This window comes from Lontra canadensis, unplaced genomic scaffold (assembly GCF_010015895.1).
Source record: "Lontra canadensis isolate GAN:19392208 unplaced genomic scaffold, GSC_riverotter_1.0 scaffold68, whole genome shotgun sequence".
Taxonomy (NCBI): domain Eukaryota; kingdom Metazoa; phylum Chordata; class Mammalia; order Carnivora; family Mustelidae; genus Lontra; species Lontra canadensis.
The window spans coordinates 9,640,957-9,663,613 of NW_022631062.1; the positions used below are offsets into that span (position 1 = coordinate 9,640,957).

The 22,657-nt window shown below is 48.4% G+C and overlaps 1 protein-coding gene across 3 annotated transcripts in view; it reads left to right on the forward strand.

Moving 5' to 3' along the window:
• Positions 1 to 22,657, forward strand: part of PRKX (protein kinase X-linked) — a 73,910-nt gene that overhangs the window by 9,056 nt on the left and 42,197 nt on the right. For all 3 annotated transcript variants that reach the window (XM_032880237.1, XM_032880235.1, XM_032880236.1), the window contains exon 2: positions 18,826 to 18,994. In XM_032880237.1, coding sequence (XP_032736128.1) covers positions 18,826 to 18,994 — 169 coding nt within the window. The remainder of the gene's footprint in view (positions 1 to 18,825; positions 18,995 to 22,657) is intronic.

The window sequence follows — 22,657 nt, forward strand, 5'->3', positions numbered from 1 at the left end:
GAATGCCACATGTTCCGGTGGCTTTCCTGGGGCGCTGTGTGGATCTCCTTCACGCTCCATTGAGAATGGCGACCCTCCAGCCCATCTGCTGTGATGTCTGTGTGACCGGGTGTATGCAACCGGGTCCCTCTGTGTGTTGGGAAGTCACCTTGGGTGACCACTCTGGATGGTCAGGTGGCCTCACCAACTTTCTAATTCTGGTTTTGTTTTTTTTTTTTAATTTTATACGGATTTTTTAATGGTAATGATACCATGTGAAATTCAGCATTCTAACCAATTCCAAGTGTAACTTCAGTGGCATTAAACAAGTCACACTTTTGTGTGACCATCACACATGGAATGGATAAGACTACATTGTGTTTATCTTCTTGTGAGTTTGCTTAGAGAAACAAAGTACCAGAGATGGGACGGCTTCAACAATAGACATTTATTCTGTCTCTCTCCCAGTCTTGGAGGCCGGAAGTCCCAGATTTGCCTGCCTCCAACACTTCTCTATAGGCCCAAACTGAAACCGCACACCCATGTAGAAGTTACTTCTGGAGAGACTGGTGTCCTTGAAGCTTTTTTCCTGGGTCTGTAGTTCATCCCTGTTTCATGACCTGCCTTTCTTACTCTTTTGCTCCTGGGGGCTGCTCCCCCCATTCTTGCTGAGGAGCAGGGGTCTGGGCAGTCAAGAACCAACCCAGTGCATGGGGTTGGTGCTCAGCTTCTTGGATTGGGTGATTGGGACAGAAACCCTGCCTCGTGGCTTCTCTGGCTCCAGTCTCGGTGTTCCCTAAATGGAGCATGGTTTCACGATGCCTGTGGACCTGGCTCTCCATCCCGCTGTGTGCCCTCTCAGTCCTTGAGGCTGGGTCCATGAAGGGTCCAGACCCTCCATGGTGGAGGTGGTCCTTGTCCACGTACCTGGTCAGGTTTGTGTTGTCTTTGATTCCATCGTTTGAGGAGGCGTGTGGACCTTCAGCCTGGAGCACCTGTGTCTCCTGTTCTCTGTGCATTAACCAGGAAGTAAGCACGGCTCACCAAAGCAGGCATTGCGATTGCCGTCATCGTCGTCATCATCGTGATGACCATCCATTCCCAAGCATAGTGGAGGTTCATCATTTCGGGCATGGGTGCTGGTGACATTTGCCTGGATTTGGAGCTTCTTCCGTTCAGTACACCTGCAGTCTCTGGGCAGGCTTGTCTTGAGGCTGTTGAGAGCCATCACCCTGTACCCCACCCCTGCACAGGACACCTCTGTGTGAAGCTCTGGGGTTAGGGAATCGGGGCACAGAACAGGGTCCCAGAGGCAGCCCCACTGCAAGGACCTCTTCCCTTGTTCTCCTTCTGTGATCTCTCTCATGGACCTTCTCCCCGTATCGCTCTTCTGCAGCTGCTCTAACAAATGACCCCATGCCTAGTAGCTTGAAACACCACATAGTTTTTCAATCCCACAGCTCTGCAGGTTAGGGTGGTGGGTGTTAGTGGGTTCATATCAAGGGTCAGCAGGGCTGCGTTCCCTTCCAGAAACTCTGTGGGAGAATCCGTTTTCCTGCTTCTTACAGCTTCTAGATGCCGTGGTCCTTCTTTGGCTTATGATGCCTTCATCCAGCTGCTGGGACCAGCCTAGTTGAGTCAGATCCTTCTCACGATGCTGTGTCTCTGTCTCTGGTCTTTCTCCCCTCCCTCCCTCATAACACTTGGAAGGACTCACCCACATCACCGAGGATGTCTCCCTATTTCAAGTCAACTACTAAGCGTCTGTAACACCTGGAAACTGAGTTCTCCCTTAAACTCTCATATGCACAGGATCTGGGGATTAAGATGTCGACGTCTTTTTGGGGGGAAGGGGTGTTTTTCTGTTTACCTCCTGCCACGTGCTGTGTGTGTGGCTTCTAAGAGTGGGCTTCAGAGAGTGGGGTTGGATGAGCTGGGGCTGGGTGGGCTCCAGAGAGTGGGTTTGGGTGGGGTTGGGTTGGGTGGGACTGGGTGGGCTTCAGAGAGTGGGGTTGGATGAGCTGGGGCTGGGTGGGCTTCAGAGAGTGGGGTTGGGTGGGGTTGGGTTGGGTGGGACTGGGTGGGCTTCAGAGAGTAGGGTTGGGTGGGGTTGGGTGGGGTTGGGTGGGGTTGGGTGGGGTGGGCTTCAGAGAGTGGGGTTGGGTGGGGTGGGGTGGCAGCTGTGCCCTGTCCATCTGCGCTGACTTCCGCCAATGGACAAACCACATTAACAGTAAAAAGCTTCCATTAGGGGGCGCCTGGGTGGCTCAGTGAGCTAATACTCTGCCTTCAGCTCAGGTCATGATCTCAGGATCCTGGGATCGAGTCCTACATCGGGCTCTCTGGTCAGCAGGGAGCCTGCTTCCTCCTCTCTCTCTGCCTGCCTCTCTGTCTACTTGTGATCTCTCTGTCGAATAAATAAAATCTTTAAAAAAAAAAAAAAGCTTCCATTAGGAAGAGAGATGCCGGCTCTGATTAGCTATGCATGTGGCTCTAAGTTGTGTGTGTGTGTGTGTGTGTGTGTGAGAGAGAGAGAGAGAGACAGAGAGAGACAGAGACAGAGAGATGTGGGAAGACAATGGATTCATTGGGTTAACTCACCAATTTACACCTGTCCCCTCCAGTACCTGGCTGGACCCTGACAAGGGCTCATTGCCCTCCTCCCCTGGGACTCATCCCCTTCTCTGGGCACGCACAACCTGTTCTCACGTGACAAGGAGCCCTGGCGATGGGATGGACCAATGCTGGGATGAGACAGCCTTACCTTCCAGAAGCTTGTGCCTGGCCCCAGGTGCACGGTCAGGCGGGGGGCTCTGAACCAGGCACCAAGTTTGGTAAACTTGGCCAGTTCTTTGTTCTGAGTGAGCTCGTGCGAGGATAATAAAACCAACACAATGAGAGCTTCTAGGCAGCTAATTCCAGGAGCATTCCCCTTGCTTCTCGCTGGTAGGGATCTCCGATTATACGTTGGGTGGTATACGCTGGGTGACCGGGATGGTATGCTCCGGCTTCACCATTAGGGCATATTGAAGGAGTCCAGTGGTCTTTGGACGACATCTGAATGACACACAACGTGGTAGTACATTGACACCATTGCACTTGAAGTTGTCCGGTGATCTGTCCATGGATGGATCCTGAGTGTCCAAGGCTTGCCCCAGCAGAGCGTCCTGTGTCAGGGATGGAAGCGGGTGTGCGTTCCATGGCTCGCTCTTGCTCCCCGTGTTCCCCAAGGAGGCCAAGTGGAGATACTTCAGGGTGGGAGCCTGCTACAGCCCTCAGCATCCCAGGTCCCCATGTAGGAGTTTCCTGTAGGACACATCTGGGTAGTCCTTCCAGTCCGTTAGCTCAGCTCAGGTGTCCACTGGACCCCGTCAACACCTGTTTGCACCGTCCCACCCTGCTCAGTGCAGGCAGCCTCCTCAGGCTACGTCTTGGGCGCCCTGGGACCCTGCATAAGTGGACAGTTCCACGTTTGAGACACTCATGCACCTTGGGCACGGTGTGTTTCGTGTTGACCTTAGTTACCCCTCTTCCCCACTTGGAAATCCCTAGTGGTTTCTCCAGGAAGTAACAGAAGAAAGCTACTGTCCCACAGACTCCCTGCTGAAATGCACGCGGTCCCACCAGGCAGCCACACCCAGTGTCACGAGAGCAAGTGTCCTGGGCAGGCACGAGAGTCCCTGTGTTGAGGTGGTTGGTTTGCAGATCGCTCCGATGAAGGAACTCATTGAGGAGGTTCACCGGGCAGCCTCCAGGGAGTTCTTCTGAAGTGGTTGACAATTAATTTGGTGGTTGATTTCATCCCGCTGGATCATTATGTTGGGAGCCACTCCACAGAACAAAGGGCCGGGGTAGATGTGGGGCTGGGTGTGTCTGGGTAACAGCCGGGGCTCCGGAGAAAGAAGGTCTTTGTCATTCCCGGGGCCCCCCCGGGGATCTGTGCTGGGAGGGCAGCCAGAAGCAGGGCCAGCTGTGCGGGCAGGCGTGCATGCGTGTGACCCGGCGTGCTCACGTTGGGGGCGTGTCACTGGGCGATCCCCGGTGACGATACGGAGCCAGCCGGACGTTTGGGGACAACTCCCGAGGAGGAAATCATTTTGCAGAGATGGCACAATCCAGGAAGCACATGGAGCAGCCAAACTGCCCAGATTGTCCTCTTCTCCAGGAATGGATCCCATTGTCTTTCCACCTTCAGAAAAAAAGCAACTCGTGTAGGAAAATAAAATCAGGAATGACTTCCTACCCTCTGGACGCTCAGGTGTAGTTCTTGTCAGGTGATTTGACGTAGGCAGAGTTTTCTTTGCTCCATCTTTGCATAATTCCGTATTTTATTTTGGTGACAGATACCGGAGTGTCCATTGTGTGGATCTTTTCCAAGAACCAGAGTTTCCTCTCTTTGATTTTTTTTTTTTCTTCTTCTGTCGATTTCCTGTTCTTCATTTCACTGATTTCTTGCGTGTTTGGTCTTCCTTCTGCTTCTGGATGTGCTCGCCCTTCCCCTGACTTTTCTTCCTACAGTGTCAGAAAAACACAGGTCGGCAGCCAACGGATAGAGAAGCGTGTCCCCAGAATGCACCGCATTTCAGGACAGCTGCTCTGAGTTCCGGGGGCTTGTGTTCCTTCAAAAAGAAAATCTGGGGGCGTCTGGGGGAACTCCGTCAGTGAAGCGACTGCCTTCAGCTCAGATCATGATCCCAGGGTCCTGGGATCGTGTTCCGCTTCAGGCTTCCATTGTTCCTCTGGAATGTTCCAGAAACAGTGTCACACACCGCAGTTGGGGTCACAGTCTCCTTAATTTATTTTTTCTGCCGTTGAACTTCACGTCCCAAAGGTGTGGTGTGTAGTTGTTGTTTGAAACGGGTCTGACTTTCACTGCCCTGCCATGTTGGGGCTCGCATGGGAATGTGCCTTAGGTCAAAATTGTGGTCTGTGGCTCCTGTCGGGCGAGAGTCATGCCCGAGATGTAGCAGACAGACCCTTTCCTTGGTTTCTTGGTTCATGATGGGATCCCAACGTGCTTCCCGTCTACCTGGCTCGCCTGCATCTTGAGAAGGTGAAGAAGGATTGATTGTTATCCTAATGTAGGGACACGGGAGGATAGTTTCTGATGTCTGTCTTGGACCCTCAGGCCCCTTCCCTCCTGAAGCCTCTTGGGGGATGATATGGGAGCCCTGTAGTCATTGGCGAAGCAGGATTGTGCTATGGGAACTGGGTATCCCTGGGGATGGAGAAGGAAGGATGGAGGGAGATGGTTGGGGGCAAGCACAGTTTCATCATGTTGTCCAGGGGTGCCTTTGATCCTAGAGGCTGTGGCTTCAAGTGGGAACTCTTAGCAGCAGTGAATGGAAGACTTTCTACATCTGGCTATCATTTCTCCCAGAACATGTTCTTTGGTCAAGAGTTTCAGGACACCCAGATTTCATATATGGCACATCTTCCCTGCATTTGCACAATGGTGCCATGAGCAAACTAGTCCCCTGAATTCCTCTTGAGTGAGCTCGTTGGTTGCATGATGGCTCCCTACTATGAGCTCATCAGCAAGACCAAGGTGGTTCTCCAGGTGGGGTCTGGAGAGCCTTCTGTGGACTCCATGAGTCAAGGGTCCTTTCATGGTACCATGAAGATATTTTCATCCTTTTCTCTCTTTCTCTCTCTCTTGCCTGGGCGTGTGGTTGTTTCCGGATGCTCCCCAACCTTGGGATGGTATCACCTCTGACCATCAGCAGACTGTCCTTGCTCGCTCTTGTGTTTTAGACATTTCTGCTTTGCTTGCTGATATGGTTACTATCTCCAGAGAGCGACGCCCACATGCAAACAGACATGGGTTACGGTCCCCAATCTGTTTCTGAAGGTCTTTGCCAAAGAATCTTGAGATAGGGGAGCTTGAAAACTCTTGTTTTAAACCAGTGCCCCATTCTAAGAGGTTCTTGACGGACCACCAACAGGGACTGACTGATGGGGATTCCTGTGTCCAGAGAGCCTTCAGGGAATGAAACGCCTCACTGTGCCCCAAGAATGTGGCTTGAATTCTCGTTTTTCATCTTGCGCCACCCAAGGGAACAGGTCGCTTGGTTCAAAATCGAATGCTACAAATTGCATTGCTTCTTAGGAACTCTGGGTGTCCCCATCGCGATGTAGGTTTGGGTTATCTTCGCAAAGACATCATTTAGGCTGTTCTGAAAGTGGTAATTAGCGTGTCCCCTGGGCAAGGAACTGCAGAGTTTATTTGGGGAACATTAAAAGATAGGATGTAGTTTACGTTTCCAAGAAGCTTACTAATACAGATAACTGAGAAAAGGTCAGTGTGTTCAGGGTTGTAATCAAGGTGCCAAGAAGGAACTGGGATCTGATAGCAGATGTTCAGGGCTGAGTAGGGTTTCGGGTAAACACAAGTGGGGAGGAAGCACACAGCTTCTGGGGTGCTCCAGGACCAAGTTCTCCTAATGCTTTTGCTCTCAGCACCCCCAGCCTCCCTCACACATGGAAACTTTCTGAGTCACTCTTCCTGGTGTCCATCTTCTTCTTCAGTGGGAAGAAACCACAAACCCAGTGTTTATCAGGAGGTTACCCTGTGTGAGGCATCGAGATAAGTAAAGATGTGTGATCCGAGGAAACGCAGATAATTCAGGGCACCTAAGAGAAGACTGATGAAGACAAAAAGAGGAACACAGGAGACCTTTTTAGAGTCCTGTTTTCAGGGAAGTTGGAGAAGATACTGTTCCCATCAGCAAAAATAGGATGTAACAGCGAAAGAGAAACCGTTGTGAATGGGATTGCGGAAAGTTTAAATAATTAAAAAAGTAAATTCCCCCAGATCAAAGGGTGTCTTGGTCCTGCTTGCTTCATGTCCAATCACCGTGGAGGTGTTGGCTGCCAGAGGCACAGCTCTGATCTACACCTTGCTCTTGAGTGAGCATGGGGGGCATGTCTATGAAGCAGTGTCTGTTGGGGGTCCATGTCTCCCCCAAAACCAGGAAGCCCATTGTTGTACATTCCTGGGGCTCTTCTGACAAATCCCTGCAAACCTGGTGGCTTACAAGAACAGAAATTTATGCTCCCCCAGCTCTGGAGACCAGAGTCTGAGATCCAGGTGGGGCAGGACCAGAGATCCAGGCAGGGCAGGGCCACTGAGATCCAGGCAGGGAGGGCCATGTTCCTTCCCAGGACTGCAAGGAGGGTCCTTCCTGCCTCTTCCAGCTTCTGGGGCTCCAGGCATCCCTGGGCTGGTGGCCGCATTCTTCCATCTCTGCCTCCATCTTCATGTGGCTTCTTCTCTGTGTCTGTGTCCCTGCTTTTCTGTGTCTTCCCCTTATCATTGGATTTAGGGCCATCCTGAAGCAGGATGACCTCTTCTTGAAATCTTTGATTTCATTACATCTGCAAAGACTGTTTCCAAATAATACCACATTCGCATGTACTGGGGGTCAGGACATGGACCTGCCTCTCGGGGGGGGGGGCACAATTCAGCCCACGACACCCTTCATCCTTGACATGTCCACAGGATGGTGCCACGTGGAACTTTTGGACCTTCTTCCCCCAAACCAAACCACTCAGCAGATCCCTGCACACCTGCCAAGGTTTCTGGTAGATGACCACAACTTCTCATGCTGACACCATCCCCTGGAGTCTTATCCACCCTCCCTGTGCTGCCCACCACCCCTCTCCACCACCGCCATCTTGGCTGTGCATTTCCCTGTCACCTCCGCTCTCCACCCTTGGCTCTAGCCTCTGTCCTGATTGGTATCACAGCCCCCACACTGCCCTGGCTCTTCCTCCCAGTGGCTTCTATCGTGACAGGGACATCTTTAAAACAAAACAAAAGCACACAGAACCCAAAGACACCTCCACAGGCACTTCCTGTCATTGGGTGATTTCCTGCTGCCCTTGGCATGAAGAGCTCACTCAAGCGGTTTCACAGTCCCTCCCTTCTCTTGCTGTGCTCCCTAGTGCTCCTCCAAAATTCTCGTGCTCTGTGTGGCTCCCGCCTCATTCCCTTTACTTCTTCCCAATCACCCTCCAACATAGTCTTCAGTCTGCTCTACTCTCCAGTTTCCATTCGAAACTTCCTCAAAAGGAAAAGTCTTAGGTGCCCGGGGGGCTCAGTTGGATAACCCTCTGCCTTCAGCTCACGGCATGATCCCAGGGTCCTGGGATCGAGCCCTGCATCGGGCTCCCTGCTCAGCAGGGAGTTTGCTCTTCCTCTACCCTTCCCCGTGCTCATGATCTCTCTCAGACACATACTCTCTCTCTCAAATAAATAAGATCTTAAAAAAAAAATGTCTTTTCTGACCCTTACATTAATGTAAGGTCCATTTGTTTCTTCCTCTACACACCTGTCTTACCGAGTCATCAAACCTGAGCAAGCTCATTAAACCCAAATGAGCTCATCAGTGTTGTTAGAGCTATTAGAATTGATGGTTACTGTCCACCTTTCTGGACTGATTGTAAATAACCCCAGTGAACGGGGAAACCAGACTTAAGTTGCTCCTTGCTGCTTTGCAGTCGTATAGAACACTTGGCACACAGTCAGATGCCGATGGCGGGGGAAAATGCCGAACCTCATTGTCTTGACTGGATCTTTGTTCGGAAAGCGATGTTATATCCTTGGGATGAATATTTTCACCCCATGGACTGCCTAACTCATTTGTGGTCAACGATAGAGTTTTCTAAATATTTCAAACCTGGTAGTTAAGCCTTGATAACAGGAGCTGAGCGTGAGCCCAATAGTAGAACTTTAAAGCTGTCCAATATGGCAGCCATTAGCCTCATGGAACACGTTAAGAGTATTGTCTCATTAGCCAGTCAGTATTTCAGATCCTCAGGAGCCCCCTGTCAGTGCATGCCTACTGGCAGCAGACAGCAGGATGGAGAAGGTTCCTGCCCCATGGCAAGTTCTATAGGGCAGTGGGTCTTAACGGGGGACAATTCTGCCCCTACTGGACACTTTGCAGTGTCTCAGCTGCAGTTTGGGGAGCTGAGATGTGGGCATCAAATGGAGGAAGCTGCCTTAGTGAGAGAGATTCTGTCTGATTTGTCTGTCCATCCATCCATCCCCTCCTCCATCTGTCTATCCGTCTGTCCATCCATCCATCCATTTACCCATTATTGGTCCATTTATCCATCCGACCATCATCCATCTGTCCATCCATTCATCCACCTCTCTGTCCATCCATCCGTCCTTCCATCCACCATTGATTCATTTATCCATCTGTCCATCATCCATCTGTCCATCCATCCATCTGTCTGTCCATCCATTCATCCATCCATCCATTTATCGATCATTGATCATTTTATCCATCTGTCCATCATCATCCACCCATCTGTCCATCCATCTATACATCTATTATCTGTCTATCCTCTATCATCTATCAGTCCTCTATCTGTCATCTGGCTCTGTAATTATCTTCTAGCAATCACTTGGCAGTGGTTTTCAACCAGGGGTGTTTCTGCTCCTCCTTGGACACCTGACAAGGTCAGGGGACAATTTTGTTTGATGCAACTGGGTGTAGGGTTGCTCTAGGCATGTGGTGGGTGGAGACCAGAGACGCTGACGCCCCGCCCCGCAGAGGTATGCAGTCCCAAATATCCACAGTGCTGAGGTTGAGAAACCCTGATCTAAAGGGCTGTACATTTTGGGGCATTTCAGGGGTGACTGTGACATTCCATCCCATCCTGGATGCAGCGTAGGGCTGTATCTAGGGCTGCCTCACTTTTAAATTGGGAACGTGTGAAGACCCACCTTTGTTCTTCTTGGTGAAGATTCACCCGAGTGACATTCAGAGGTCAGAGCTGCAGATACCGTGCTTATAGGAACACCACAGCCGAGCCAGGAATTCCAGGCATTTCCCTTGTGGGACATTTGCTCGTGTTGGGGGCGGGTGGAAACTTCCTGTGTTTTTTTTTTTTTTTCCTTCCTGATAATCCGTTCTGTATCTCTGATAGGGGAGAGGATAATTTAGTAAATAACTTGTAGAATTGTGCTTTCAAAATGGCTGTTCTATTTGTATCTTTTGAAATAGGACAGTGTGAAATCGAATGTCACTTGACTCAGCAAAAGTTTGAGGGAGTTACTTGTTTAAAAAAAAAAACAAAGCCATATAGATGAGCAAACTCACACAACCCCCCTCCCACCCAGGGTTGAGATGAATGAGTCCAGGCTTTTCACCTGAACTTTGAAGTAAATATTCCAAGTTGAAAAAAAAAAGAATCTTCATGAGATTATACAAAACACACTTCTTTTTTGTAACTTCTGCGTATTGAGGTACAATTCACAGGCCATATGATTCACCCTTTCAAAGTGTCCAGTTCTGTGTTTTAAGTTCAGTCACAGAATTAGCACACATTTTTTTTTAAGGGCCTTGTCCCCATAAAACAGAAGTCTGATTATACTTGTGTACAGCAAGAATTTTATTTTTATTTATTTTTTAAAGATTTTATTTATTTATTTGACAGAGAGAGTGAGCGAGAGAGAGAGAGAGAGAGAGCACAAGCAGGCAGAGCAGCAAAGGGAGAGGGAGAAGCAGACTCCCCACTGATCAGGGAGCCCGATGTGGGGCTCCATCCCAAGACCCTGGGAGCATGACCTGAGCTGAAGGCAGTTGCTTAACCCATTGAGCCACCCTGACACCCCCAACAAGAATTTTAAAAAGTGGGTTTTTGAAGGAGGATTGCATGTGTTAGATACTATTTCATATATTGTAGCTTATAACCTTTTCTGAGATTACCAGGAGCGGGAAATGCCCCCCCCCAAAAAAAAAAAAAGCAAAACAAAAACAAAACAGGAGAGTTTTACAGTGATAAATTCACGCATTGTGTTATAGTAGCGAACTCTTAACACCGTGGGTTTGAACTGGGACGGGTCACTTACACACGATTTTTATTTAATTCTAATTTTTTTTTTTTTACAATAAGTACAGTACGGTACTGTAAATGTATTTCCCGTAGCATTTTATTAATCACATTTTCTTTTATGTAGCTCACTTTATTGTAAAAATACAGTAAATAATGCGTAGAACATGTACACTGTGTGGGAGTCAGCTGTCCTGAGGTAGGCTTCTGGTCAACAGTGGCTACCAGTAGTTACGTTTCGGGGCAGTCAAAAGTTGCATGAGGAATGTTTGGCTGCATAGGGGGTTGGCACAGCTAATCCCTGCGTTCCTGAAGGGTCAGCTGTCTAGGTCACTCACGGAGTCCCAGAGCCTTCCTGCTGGGTACCAGTCTTGCTGAATTCCTTCAGAGCACATCAAGCACCTGCTGAATGAAGGCTGTGTCATTTTCCACCAAGTTATGTACTGTTGGTGCATCTTGGGCCATGGGGGCGTGGAGGACAGGGGTGTACCATCCTCAGACAATCTTGGATCTGAAGTACGGTCCAGACCCTTCAGTAGCTTCTTGGGGGGTGCCACCTGGGAAGGGTTGTGGTCAGTACTACTCACTGTAGACCCCCTCTGTCACCCTCTCTACCTTAATATACCTCACCAAGTTGAAGGAGGAGGAAGGAACGTGCTCCCTGGAAATGCAGGGCAGGGCACAGTGGCTGGCCAAGCAATGGACAGGGCAGTGGGGGGGGGTGCTCTGTTCACTCCTGGGGACACCCACTTTGAAGTGTGCTTCTCTGCAGTATGCATAGGGAAAGCATGTACCCCAACATTTCCTTCCCACGTCTTTGCAGCCCTGCTAGGAAGCTGTCCTGTAGATCTCCCATCCACCATTGGCCCGTTGACCATCCCCCCATTTCAGGGGCACAGAGTCTCCAGCACCCTCCCTCCCTCCCCTGGAAGGTGCCTGCCCTGTTTTCTTAGCATCTGGGATGCCCGTTGGATAGTGCATGGAGCGTCCTGATTGAGGAGACACTGCACGTTAGGAAATGATGCAGGATGGGGGTGATGGTGAGCTACATGGGTCTTTAACTCAGGCATGGCTGTGCCGTCCCTCCCGCGTGTCAGGAGTGACTCTCACTTCCTTTCCTAGCAGTCGCAGCTGGTGTTTTTAAGTGCTGTTGTCCGCATGTTACTATTCTACTCACGCATGGCGTGCTGGGTGTAGGCTCTTCCAGGATGGGGGACGGACACGGGCTCGGTCTTGCGCTGGTTTCTTGTTTTTTTTTTTTTTTTTTTTTTTCCCCCTCTCTGTGCTTGAAGCTCTTGAGTAGTTTTGAGCGTCCCAACCTTGTGTGGCCTATTATTATGTGAAGCAAGAAGTTAAGTGTTAATGCCAAGTGGGTTTTGGTGAAGTTTTCTTTTCTGTTTGGGGAATATGCTTAAAAAGTGAATTAGTATCTTGTCTGTCTGTATATAAGCTTGTGTCTTTCTGTCCATCTGTCCGTTCATCCATCTATTACCTATCTCATTTTTGTTCTCCATCATCTACCGATGTATGTATCAACCACCTGTTTATTTGTCTATATCTCTGTTTATCTACTAGCTGTCTAATCTTTTTGTCTCTCCATCCATCCACCCCTTCCATCCATTATTGATCTCATCTATCTTACTTATGTCAACTATCTGCCAATCATCTGCCTATGATCTGTGTGTCTGTCTGTGCTGATCTATGAGCTCCTATTATCTTCTCCTCCATGCTCTGTCCATTCACTCTCTGTATCATTTATCTTTTTAATTAGTCAATGTCTCTGTCCATCCATCCACCCACCCACCCCTGTATTCATCCATCCATTCATTAGTCAATGTCTGTGTCCATCCATCCATCTAACCATCCATCCATCCATCCATCTGTCCATCCATCCATCCATCCACCATCCATCCATCCATCCATCCACCCATCATCTATCACATGACTGTGCATCTCTCCATCTTTAACTCCTTCTGTGACTCTTCTTGCCCTAGGATCAGGGAACACAGTTTCTCTGTTACCCAGTCAGAGTCCATTCCATGGCACAGAATAAAGCCCTATTGTCATAGCCAGATTAAATAAATAAATGAAGTGGCATTTAATTTTGGCTGTGCCTTTGGGGAGGAGGAAGGAGTCCTAAATACAGACACATTCAAATCAAACCCAGTATCCATGTCTGTCTTTGTGTTTACTTTTTCATTTTTTTTTTTTTAAGCAGGCACCACACCCAGCATGGAGCCCAATGTAGGGCTTGAACTCATGACCCTGAGATCATGACCTGAGCTGATATCAGGAGTCAGACGCTTAACCAACTCAACCACCCAGGCACCTCCGTCTTTGTCTTTGTTTAAATAGAAATGCCTTTGTAATTATTTGTGTACATGTGAATACTTTTATGTAATTGCAGCTGGTAGTGGTTCACTCTGACCTGTCTGGACTGGCTGCCAGGGGTTCTTTAGTTGGGATCAATTGCTACCTTTTCCTTATTCTTCTCTTGTTCTTTTCCACAGCTTGTAAACAGCGAGGTCGTGGATTAGGTATTTAAACTCCTGTGCTCAGTTTGAATGCTCTTTTGGACCTGTGGTGTGTTCTGGTTCTTGTGTGTGTGTTTGATTATGAGCTCCTTGGGAACTGAGAGCATGTCCCGCCTGTAGTTAGTTGTATGTTTACAGTAGAAGTCCTCATGGGGCACCCATCTGTGGGGGAACTCTGCTTGAAGGGAGGCCAGCGAGAGGCACCGTTCTGTCTCTGGGAGTGTATGGTGTCAGTGGGTACAGAATTTCATTTCGTTCTCATTTCTTCATTTTCGCAGTTACCACCAGCCAGGCTTAGGGCCACCAGCTAGGATGGACCCATCAATTAGTGGCACTTGCTTAAAAACTTACAGGGACAGCGGGAAGAACATCACGAGGAGTCTTTTATAGGAAACTACAGGAAATGTCTCTTTTCGCTGCTGTCAAAAAAACAGTGAAATCATTGAACTAAATTTAGCAGTAGACTAAATGTGTGGTGGAAAAATAAAAAAAGTAAATTAAAAGTTAAAAAAAAATTAAAGTAACGTAAAAGGAACTATCCAGGAGGGAAAGATTCTTAGCAGCTGGCTCGGGATGTTGTCCCTCCTAATTTTTTTGTTTCTTTGTTTTTATGGTAGCAAAGGAAGGTACACTCAGATAAGAGAGAAGGCGGCAGGTGACCTGCTCCAGTCACCTCTGACAGTCACCGCACTTCCAGCTAATCAGACTGAACAGATGTTCTTGGAGCAAGAGACTTTACGGATTCCTTTTGCAAAATATCTGTAGTCAGATCCTGCATCTGTGGCCTTAGGTGATAGGGTTTCTTCCTTTCCTTTTTTTTTTTTTAAGATTCAATTTATTCATTTTTAGATAGTGTGCATGAGTGGGGAGAAGGGCAGAGGGAGACAGAGAGAGAATCCTAAGCAGACTGCGTGCTAAGCCCAGAGCCTGATGTGGGGTGAGACCTCACCACCCTGAGATCAAGACTTGAGCTGAAACCAAAAGTTGGGTGCTCAATGGACTGAGCCACCCTGGTGCCATGTAATAGGGCTTTTTGAAGATGATAACATAGGATTCCCATCTAGGGTATAATGATCGAGATGACTTTTTCTAAAACTGTTTAAGTGAAATACGTGACTATTCATAATTTAAGACTCACAAAATGTTGTAAAAGAATAGACAGGAGAGTCTCCGTGTGCCCTCACCCCCAGAGATAATATCTTCCATAATCAAAGGGTGTCCTTGAAACTAGGGACTGGCTTCTCTTGATCCCATTAACACCCGTCTGGACCTTACTTGGATTACAGTGGAGATATTTTTTTTTTCCTTTTTACAAATATATGGAGATGCTTTAAATGCTGTATGGTGCATTCTCTGTGAAATCTGAGGTATTTAGGGCCAAAGGTGTTTATGCCATACAGGAACATAGGATTGAGGTGCCACCCTGGGGTCTAACCTCTTCCTCTCTCCTTCTCAGTCTGTGTGGGTTCCTCTGACGTTGCCCACATTTGCAAAAGGACCTCCGTTGGTTTAGGCAAGAGATATTCTGCTGCTCCTTCCATTAAATGGATTCATCCATTGGCGTATCCATGAATTCAGTCATCCACACATTTACCAACTAACATATGCCCAGGGATTAATCACACATGTATGGAAAACATGAGCCTACTGCCACAAGTTACAGCCCAATCCCAACATGGACCCCCCCCCAAAATGGCGGTCTCTGGTACTTTGGAACTTGGTGTGTTGACTGGAGCATTTTTTATCACAGCTAAACTTACAGTAACGATTTTCCCGTGATTCTCTAAGTAAGAGCGTTTCTCACACCCTGGGCATTTCTAGTTCTTGTTGGCCCTTCATAGTTCTACTTGGTCCTCCCAGTGCCATGGGTGATCTTTGGTGACTTGAGATCCCAGGTGGACTTCCATTCCCCAGTATTACAGACGTGGTATAGAGAATCTACCTCAGAAGGTGGGCAACCCCATAGCATCTCTTTTCAGATGACATTTCTTCCGCTGCATGTTTGTGGAAACTTCTTCAGATATAGGTTTTGCACGTGGCTGACTTTGGAACAATGATAACGTGGGAGTGGGAATATCAGCCCTTCTCTCTTTCGCCCTGTAGCAGTACATTTGTCTCTAATCCCCATAGTCTGGTCTAGGATCCTTTTCCCATAGGGTATGTTCTGTCATTCAGTCAATGGTTGATAGATGTCTGCGTCTACTACCCCAAAGAATAAGGAGTAGAAACAAATGACAGTTATGTTTAATGGAGCTTTCTTAAAAAAAAAAAAAAAAAACCAAAACTATCTCACCCTAAATTTTTTTGGTGGGAGGGACGGTTAATGTTCTTGATATAATATACACAGAACAAAATTCAGGCATTTTAAGTGTCTCCATTGATGACTTGTTGACAAATGCATAGAGCTACGTAACCACCATCACATAGAACATTTATGAAGCTGACTTCATTTTATGGGGATGGAAAATTCATTTATTACCTCCACTGAGATGCCGTATGATGGGCTTTGCATGTGTTATTTTATTTAAAGCCTGTTGGGCATAAAGACTTTTTCTTTCCTGTTTTATTGAGATATTATCGACAGCACTGTGTGAGTATAAGGTGTACAGCATAATGAGTAGACAGATATGTATTTTTGAAATGATTACCTCAATGTAGTTGACATCCATCTCCTCATGTAGTTAAAAAAAGTTCTTTTTCTAGTTGTGAGGACTTCTAGGTTACTCTCTTAGCAGAGTTGACATATACCATATAGCAGTGTTAACTGTGGTCATCAGGCTGTATGGTAATGTCCCGGGACTTAGTTATCTTACAACTGGAACTTTGCACCTTTTGACCATCTTTATCCAATGTCTGTACTCCCGTACCCCACCTCCAGTAACCCCAAGTCTGAACACTTTTCTATGAGGTTTTTTTTTTTCCTTTTTATAATCCACATATAAGTGAGATCATTCTCTCTTTGCCTTTGACTTATTTCACTCAGCATAGCATCCTCAAGGTCTGTCTATGTTATTGCAAATGGCAGGAACCAACCTACCTACCTTTCTTTCTTTCTTCCTAATGGCTGACTGCTATTCCATTGTGTATCTTACTGGGCAGAGGCAGATCCTGTGGCCATCCTTACCTGCAACAAAGCTAAAAAAAAATGGACTTTTCTACTTTCTGAAGGGAGTTATTGAGACCTGGGGGTGTATACTGGTGAGGCTCCCAACACCAAGTGGGGAAATCTCTGCCCATTTTCTTTCCACCACCTTTATGCCTTACAACCAACATCATTAATGTTGTCTTGTGTTCTGTGCATTTAAGCTGGCCGAGTTGAAAATTGTAGAGTGCTAGTTTCATCCACCTTGAACGAGACTCCTGTCCTGTGTGGTCCGGTCACCTGATGGTGGCGTCCAGGGACTCCCGCATCCCCCAGAGTAGCTCAGGCTCCGGCTGCCTGAGTGCATTAGTAACCCGTTTGGAGTTCTGTGTGCTTTCAACTGACCCTGCTCAGACAGAGCTCGAAAGACGTTGCCTACAGCATTGTTGTTTCCACGTTGCTGTGGAAAAATCTGAGTCATAGTTGGTGTTGTCTTTCACGTAGGCACAGGGAACGTCCAGATGCAGGTCAGACACTAGGGCTGAAAATGCAAAATATGATCTAGTAAATGCAACCCAGTGATGAAGGGGCTCCTTCCCCGGGGGTGGTGGAGAAAGGTGATCAGGAGGAATGGTACAGGAGAGAGAAAGGAGGGGGAAGCCACATGGCCTTCTTTCTACCACAAAAATGTGACAACATGGCAGGACTTACAGGTTGCGCTATGCTTTGTCCTGTTGGAGAGAGGGACCGTAGCAGCCCAAGGATTCATGTGTTTGCCCCAGTTCGCAGATCAAATAAAGGGCAAACCTTTCAGCAGGTGCTGGTGTCCCCAACTGTGTGCACCTAGCCCAACGGAAACCTCCGTGTCTGCCTAAAGACCCCTAAGCTTTGCTGCTGCATCCTCTTCATAGCCTCCCCCACCATAGCCCGCCCCACCCCACCTCCCATGTGGGACTCGATTCCCCAGCATCTCACCCCACTCGACTGCCATACCCTGTTTCAGTTCTGTGTTCACTTCCCAGTGACCTTCCAGGGAGCACACGCCTCATCATTTGCTGCTTCTTTCACAACACTTGCTTTCCTGGGTTTTCACCGCTCCCTCTCTGCTCCTCCTAGGGTAAAATATTCATGATCGGAAACTTTGCCTAAAAGCCAAGGTTACTCATCATGGGCCCCGCCCCTCCCCGCCACCAAGGAGGCGAGATTTATTTCACAGCCCGGCAATTCTCATTTATAGAAAACGCTAAAACAAAATGTTTTTGCTTGAGTGTGACTCCATGCTCTTGCTCATGTTACCGTATGTAGGTCCAAACCCTGTGCAAGAGGAAAGGATGTCCTCCGCCATGTGGTTGTGTTGGGAGGGAGGAGAGCGTCCTTTGTCTTCCCCACAGATCTTCCTGGTTCCTTTCTCCCTCTTAGGTTAATTGCCATTTTTCTACCCAGAGATCCATCCTGTTCACTGTTTCCCATGCTTTCTTCCCCCGGGAAGACCCCTTCCCGTGCCTCGTTGCTTAGACACACGGTGATGGAGAACCCAGCCAACATGAATAAGCTCACTGGGCACCCGGGATCCCGACGCTCACACGTACCAATTTCCATTTTTCTGCCCCTCTACTTTACCTTTGCTCTAGTCACAGAAAGAATTCCTTTGGATCTTTGATCTCATGTTTGCATTAAGTGGTTGCCCACCAGTATGACAGTTGGACACCATGCCCCACACTGAGGCTCAGAGGAACAGGACAACCTGATGGTGGAGAAAGAAGGTGCATTTGGGTTGGAAATGTCCCACCAGGATACAAAAGAGTGTTGGATTTCCTCGCATAGTTGTATTTTAAAATTTCACCCCAATCTCAGCCCTCTCTCCCTTTATATCCTATCCAAGTAGCCATCTTTTCCCATATCATGTTGGTATCTATTCCATTTTCCAGTCCTTAGCAAATTCTAAAATAAAGACCAAATGCTTTGAGCAGGCATTAATTAACGTGTTCAAGAACCTTCTTCATGAGCGTCGCGTGCCTGATACCTTTGCCTTTATCTAGAAATCCCAAAGAGAAATGCCACAACACGTCTTTACCACACTTCTGCATCCCAACTGTCCTGTATGAGTGTGTGCGTATGCGCGTAGTCTCCACAGTGGCCCATATGTAGAGGGGATGGCCGGCTGTCCCTCTAATTCAAGAACATTTCCGAGGCAGGTCTTTGTCAACCTGCCTTTGATATATCTTTGTCAACGTGTGTGTCGTACATGCCCTCACCTGAAAGCTCCAGAATGGAGCTTCTTGGAAATACTCTCACCCGCCATATACCACGGTTGGGAGCTGTAGAAGCTGATGGATTCTCTTAAGGTCCTGATGCAGCCTGGTGTGTTGTCTTCCCCTCCAGGCACCGGGACATTTGGACGGGTGCAGCTGGTCAAGGACAAGACGGCCAAGCATTTCTTTGCTCTGAAGGTCATGAGCATCCCGGACGTCATCCGCCTAAAGCAGGAGCAACATGTACACAACGAAAAGTCGGTGCTGAAGGAAGTCAGCCACCCCTTCCTGGTCAAGCTGTGAGTCCCTCCCCACTGCCTTCTCTGGGTCCTCACCCTCTCTGAGATGCCAGGCCGGGGGTGGGTGCACGGAGTGAGGTCACAGCTGGCTCTGCCTCGGCCTTGCTCCCATCCCGGGTGAGCAGTAGGAGTGTGGGTGGTCCCACCAGACACTCCATTCCCCTCATCCCCTTCTGGGTCACCATCACCAGTTCAGCCTCATTCATGCAGGCCACTCCTTGGGTTTCTCGAGGACGACTGTATCTCCATTTAGATGCACCACAGATGTGTCCAGTTGAGGGTACCCCTCACTGAACAAATAAGTCCCAGTCCTCCGACACTGTTTCCTAGTACAGGATAAGACCATTCTGCACCCAGGTGCCAGAGATGGGAGGCACAGATAGGGCTCTCTTTCCCCATCCACGGTGTGGGTGCCTTCCAACCGGGGTCCATGTCTCCCCTCTGCCATTGTCTTCTTGTCCCTTTTCATTCCCAACCTGGTGTTGCCCTAGCATCCTTCCTTCCTTCTTTCCTTCCTTCCAAGGCATTCTTCATCTTCCAGCCATGGTGACCCTCCCCAGATGCCTGTATGGTGACCTTCGTTGGTATGTACAGATCCACGGGGAATAGTGACCCTGGAATCTGACCTCAGCCACCAAGGGCTTATCGTGGACTGACCTCTGGGTTTACCTTCTGCTTGCTATCTCTTTCCCTCCACCCTGCTACCTGTCGTCCCATCTCGGAAAGCCACCTGCAGTAGAAGGGGGCCGGTGCCCTCCTTGTGGTCGTTCCCTGTCTCTGGGGGGCCACCCCTCCCCGGCAGTGCCTCCTTTCTGTGTGTCTCCGCACCAAGCATCCCTCCCATTGGACCAACCCCTTTCTGTCTTCTCTGATACGCCTGTCCTCACACAGAGACAGCCCTCGGTCACAGCTCTGGAACCTCTCCTGGGCACGCAGACCCTGAGAAGGACGGCTGTAAATGCACAGCTGCCCCAGCCCCCAATCCTCTAAGCCCAAAGCAGTGTGTTGCCCAGAGTCCCAACTCTGTTGCATATTTAATGAGGAGGAGAAATGAATAGGCTGAAATTTTTTTTTGGTTTTACTTTCCTTTTATGGAGCTGCGGGTGATCTTGTCCCGATAAAGAAGGGTCAGGTGCGTCTCAGGGTTTCAAGTCCTGGAAACAGAAATAGCCAGTGATTCGGGGACTCAGCATTGCTCGCTCACCACGTGTGAATTCTCCCATCCGGTCCACGGTGTAACAGCCATTAGGAAAAGGAGTGTGTTAGATCTTCCTCTGGAATTAAGGAAAGCATCTAGTTGTGTCTCTTGGAGGAATTAAAGTAGTGATTCTAGGGAGGATCATTAGCTCACTAGGGTTTTAAGTATCTTCTATGGGAGACCTGGACTCCGTTATGATATTGCCAGATTGCCATCACGTGTCTTGGGTTCCTTCCAAGGCGGGGAGTCTCAAGCCAACCACTTCATGGTTGAGAAGACACAACGACCATGTGTTGACACATGATGGACTCTGGATGGGCTTTGTGATTCGAAAACTGAAGTGCAGGTCACAGTCGAATGTCGTCTTCTCATATGTCAAGTTCAGTGAAGGGTGTGGTTGAGGAGTAGGAATGTCTCCTCATCATTAAATCAACATGGAATTTGAGGAACAATCTGATAGTCTTCTCAGAGGGGTTATCCTCACAGGTTTTGGCAAAATGTGGTAGGACCTCATTTAAAAATCTGTCTACCAGTTCTGGTCCATTTTTGGCTTCTATCTCCCCCACAGTACTGAGATAGTGCACAAAACAAGGCACGTTGTTGTGTCTGCTGTCTTGAAATGCTCAGATTCTGGAGAAGTTATTATCAACAACAGATCCTTTGAAGATGTAAAGTGATATGAAATGATATACATTTCCAGGTGACCGTTATCTAAAAATTATGGAAAAGGAGTTTGTCCATTGGGGGTGCCATAACTCAATACCGTGGAGTAGGGGGCCTAAGCAACACACATTTATTTCCCATAGTCCTGGAGGCTGGGAGTATGAGATCCAGGCTGGACTGAGGCTGATTCCCCCTGACGCCTCTCTCCTGGGTGTGTAGACCCTGTGTTCTCGTTGTGTCCCTACATGGTCGTCCCTCTGTGCGTGTTTTGTCATCCCCTCTTCTTTTTCTTTTTTTCTTTAAGAAGATTTTAAGATTTTATTTTTTTCATTTGAGAGAGAGACAGCACAAGCACGGGAAGAGGCAGAGGGAGAGTTCTGTGGGATCATGATGTACCCTACTGACCTCATTATACCGTAATCCCCTCTTTAAAGACCCCATATCCAAATACGGTCCCATTCTGAGGTCCTGGAGTTAGGGCTTCAACATGTGAATTTGTGGGGAGGGGATATAATTCAGCTGTAACAACTACTTAGTGACTTGCCAAGAGTAGACCTCCCAGAGCACGTGGACCATATTACGATATTCTTCTAGCGCTTGCTTTTTTCTGTGCGTTCTCACTGGAGTGACCAGCTGTGTCTACACACTGGTTATCAGTTGAGCTAGTGAAATCAGGCTCCGGAAATTCTCTGAACGTAGCACGGAGAGCGTGCTCTGGATGGGATCCACGTTTCTGGATGGGAGCCACAGAGTGTCCAGTGATGAGGGACACGTACTAGTGGGGAAAGACCATCAGTGAAGAATGTATTTAGTCCCCCAGCTGTGCAGTTTGCCTTGTGAATGGAGGTCACTTCACCCAACATCCTGCTTCCCAAACTAATAATATGGAGCAGGTTTTGCTTGCATTTCTTGAGGCCACGTGCAATGCTGTTGATTCCGGGTATCAAGCTGGTTATTTGGGCTTTGAAGTTGGGGTTGAGTGACTTGGCAAGTCCGCCAGTGGCATTGTCCGAGCTCAGTATGGGAACCACTTCTCTAGTATTTTTGCAAAGATGTCAGGGGATTCATTAAATGCACATTTGAGAGCATGTTCTGTTTGGGGATATAGTCGTTCCAAAGGCCAGCTCAGCCCATGGCGATAATTTTAGAAGAGCTGAGTAACTTACTTTCTGGGGTGCAAAATCTGGATTTTGCACCCCAGACAGAGGCTTGGGGTCTGCCTAAACACCAGCCTCTGGGGTCTGCTCCTTGCCCTTTTGGGGGCTTAGAAATTGCTGGTATCCTAGAGTCATTTGACCCCAGAATAGGGTTTTCTGCCTTGGCACCGTTGACATCGGGGAGCCAGATCATTCTCTGTGGTGGGCTGCTCTGTGTAATGTAGGAGAGTTAACAGCCTACCCGCACTCCTCCAACTCAGGCCAGTAGCATGCCATGTACATGTAGAGAGGAACCTTCCCCAGACCCTCCTCCTCTGTCTCTCCTGTGAGCATGTGTCCTGCTTGCCTGTCTCCTGCTAGAACCCAAAGCCACAGAGTTCAGATCTCACTGTCTGCACAGAAAAGTGTCAGCACATGGCAGGTGTGCCAACTCAAGGATGCCGAGTGCAGGGATGGGGAGGGAACACCCTGGGTACAGTACACACCACGCTCCAGACAAGGAGAGCAAAGAGATGGAGTTTCAGGAGCAGACTCCCGTGATTGTAGGGGCTGCCAAGTCTGAAATCCGTGGGATTGGCCAAGTGATTTGAAACGAAGTTAAGAGCTGATGTTTCTGTCTTGAATCTGAACTCTGCAGAGCCACCT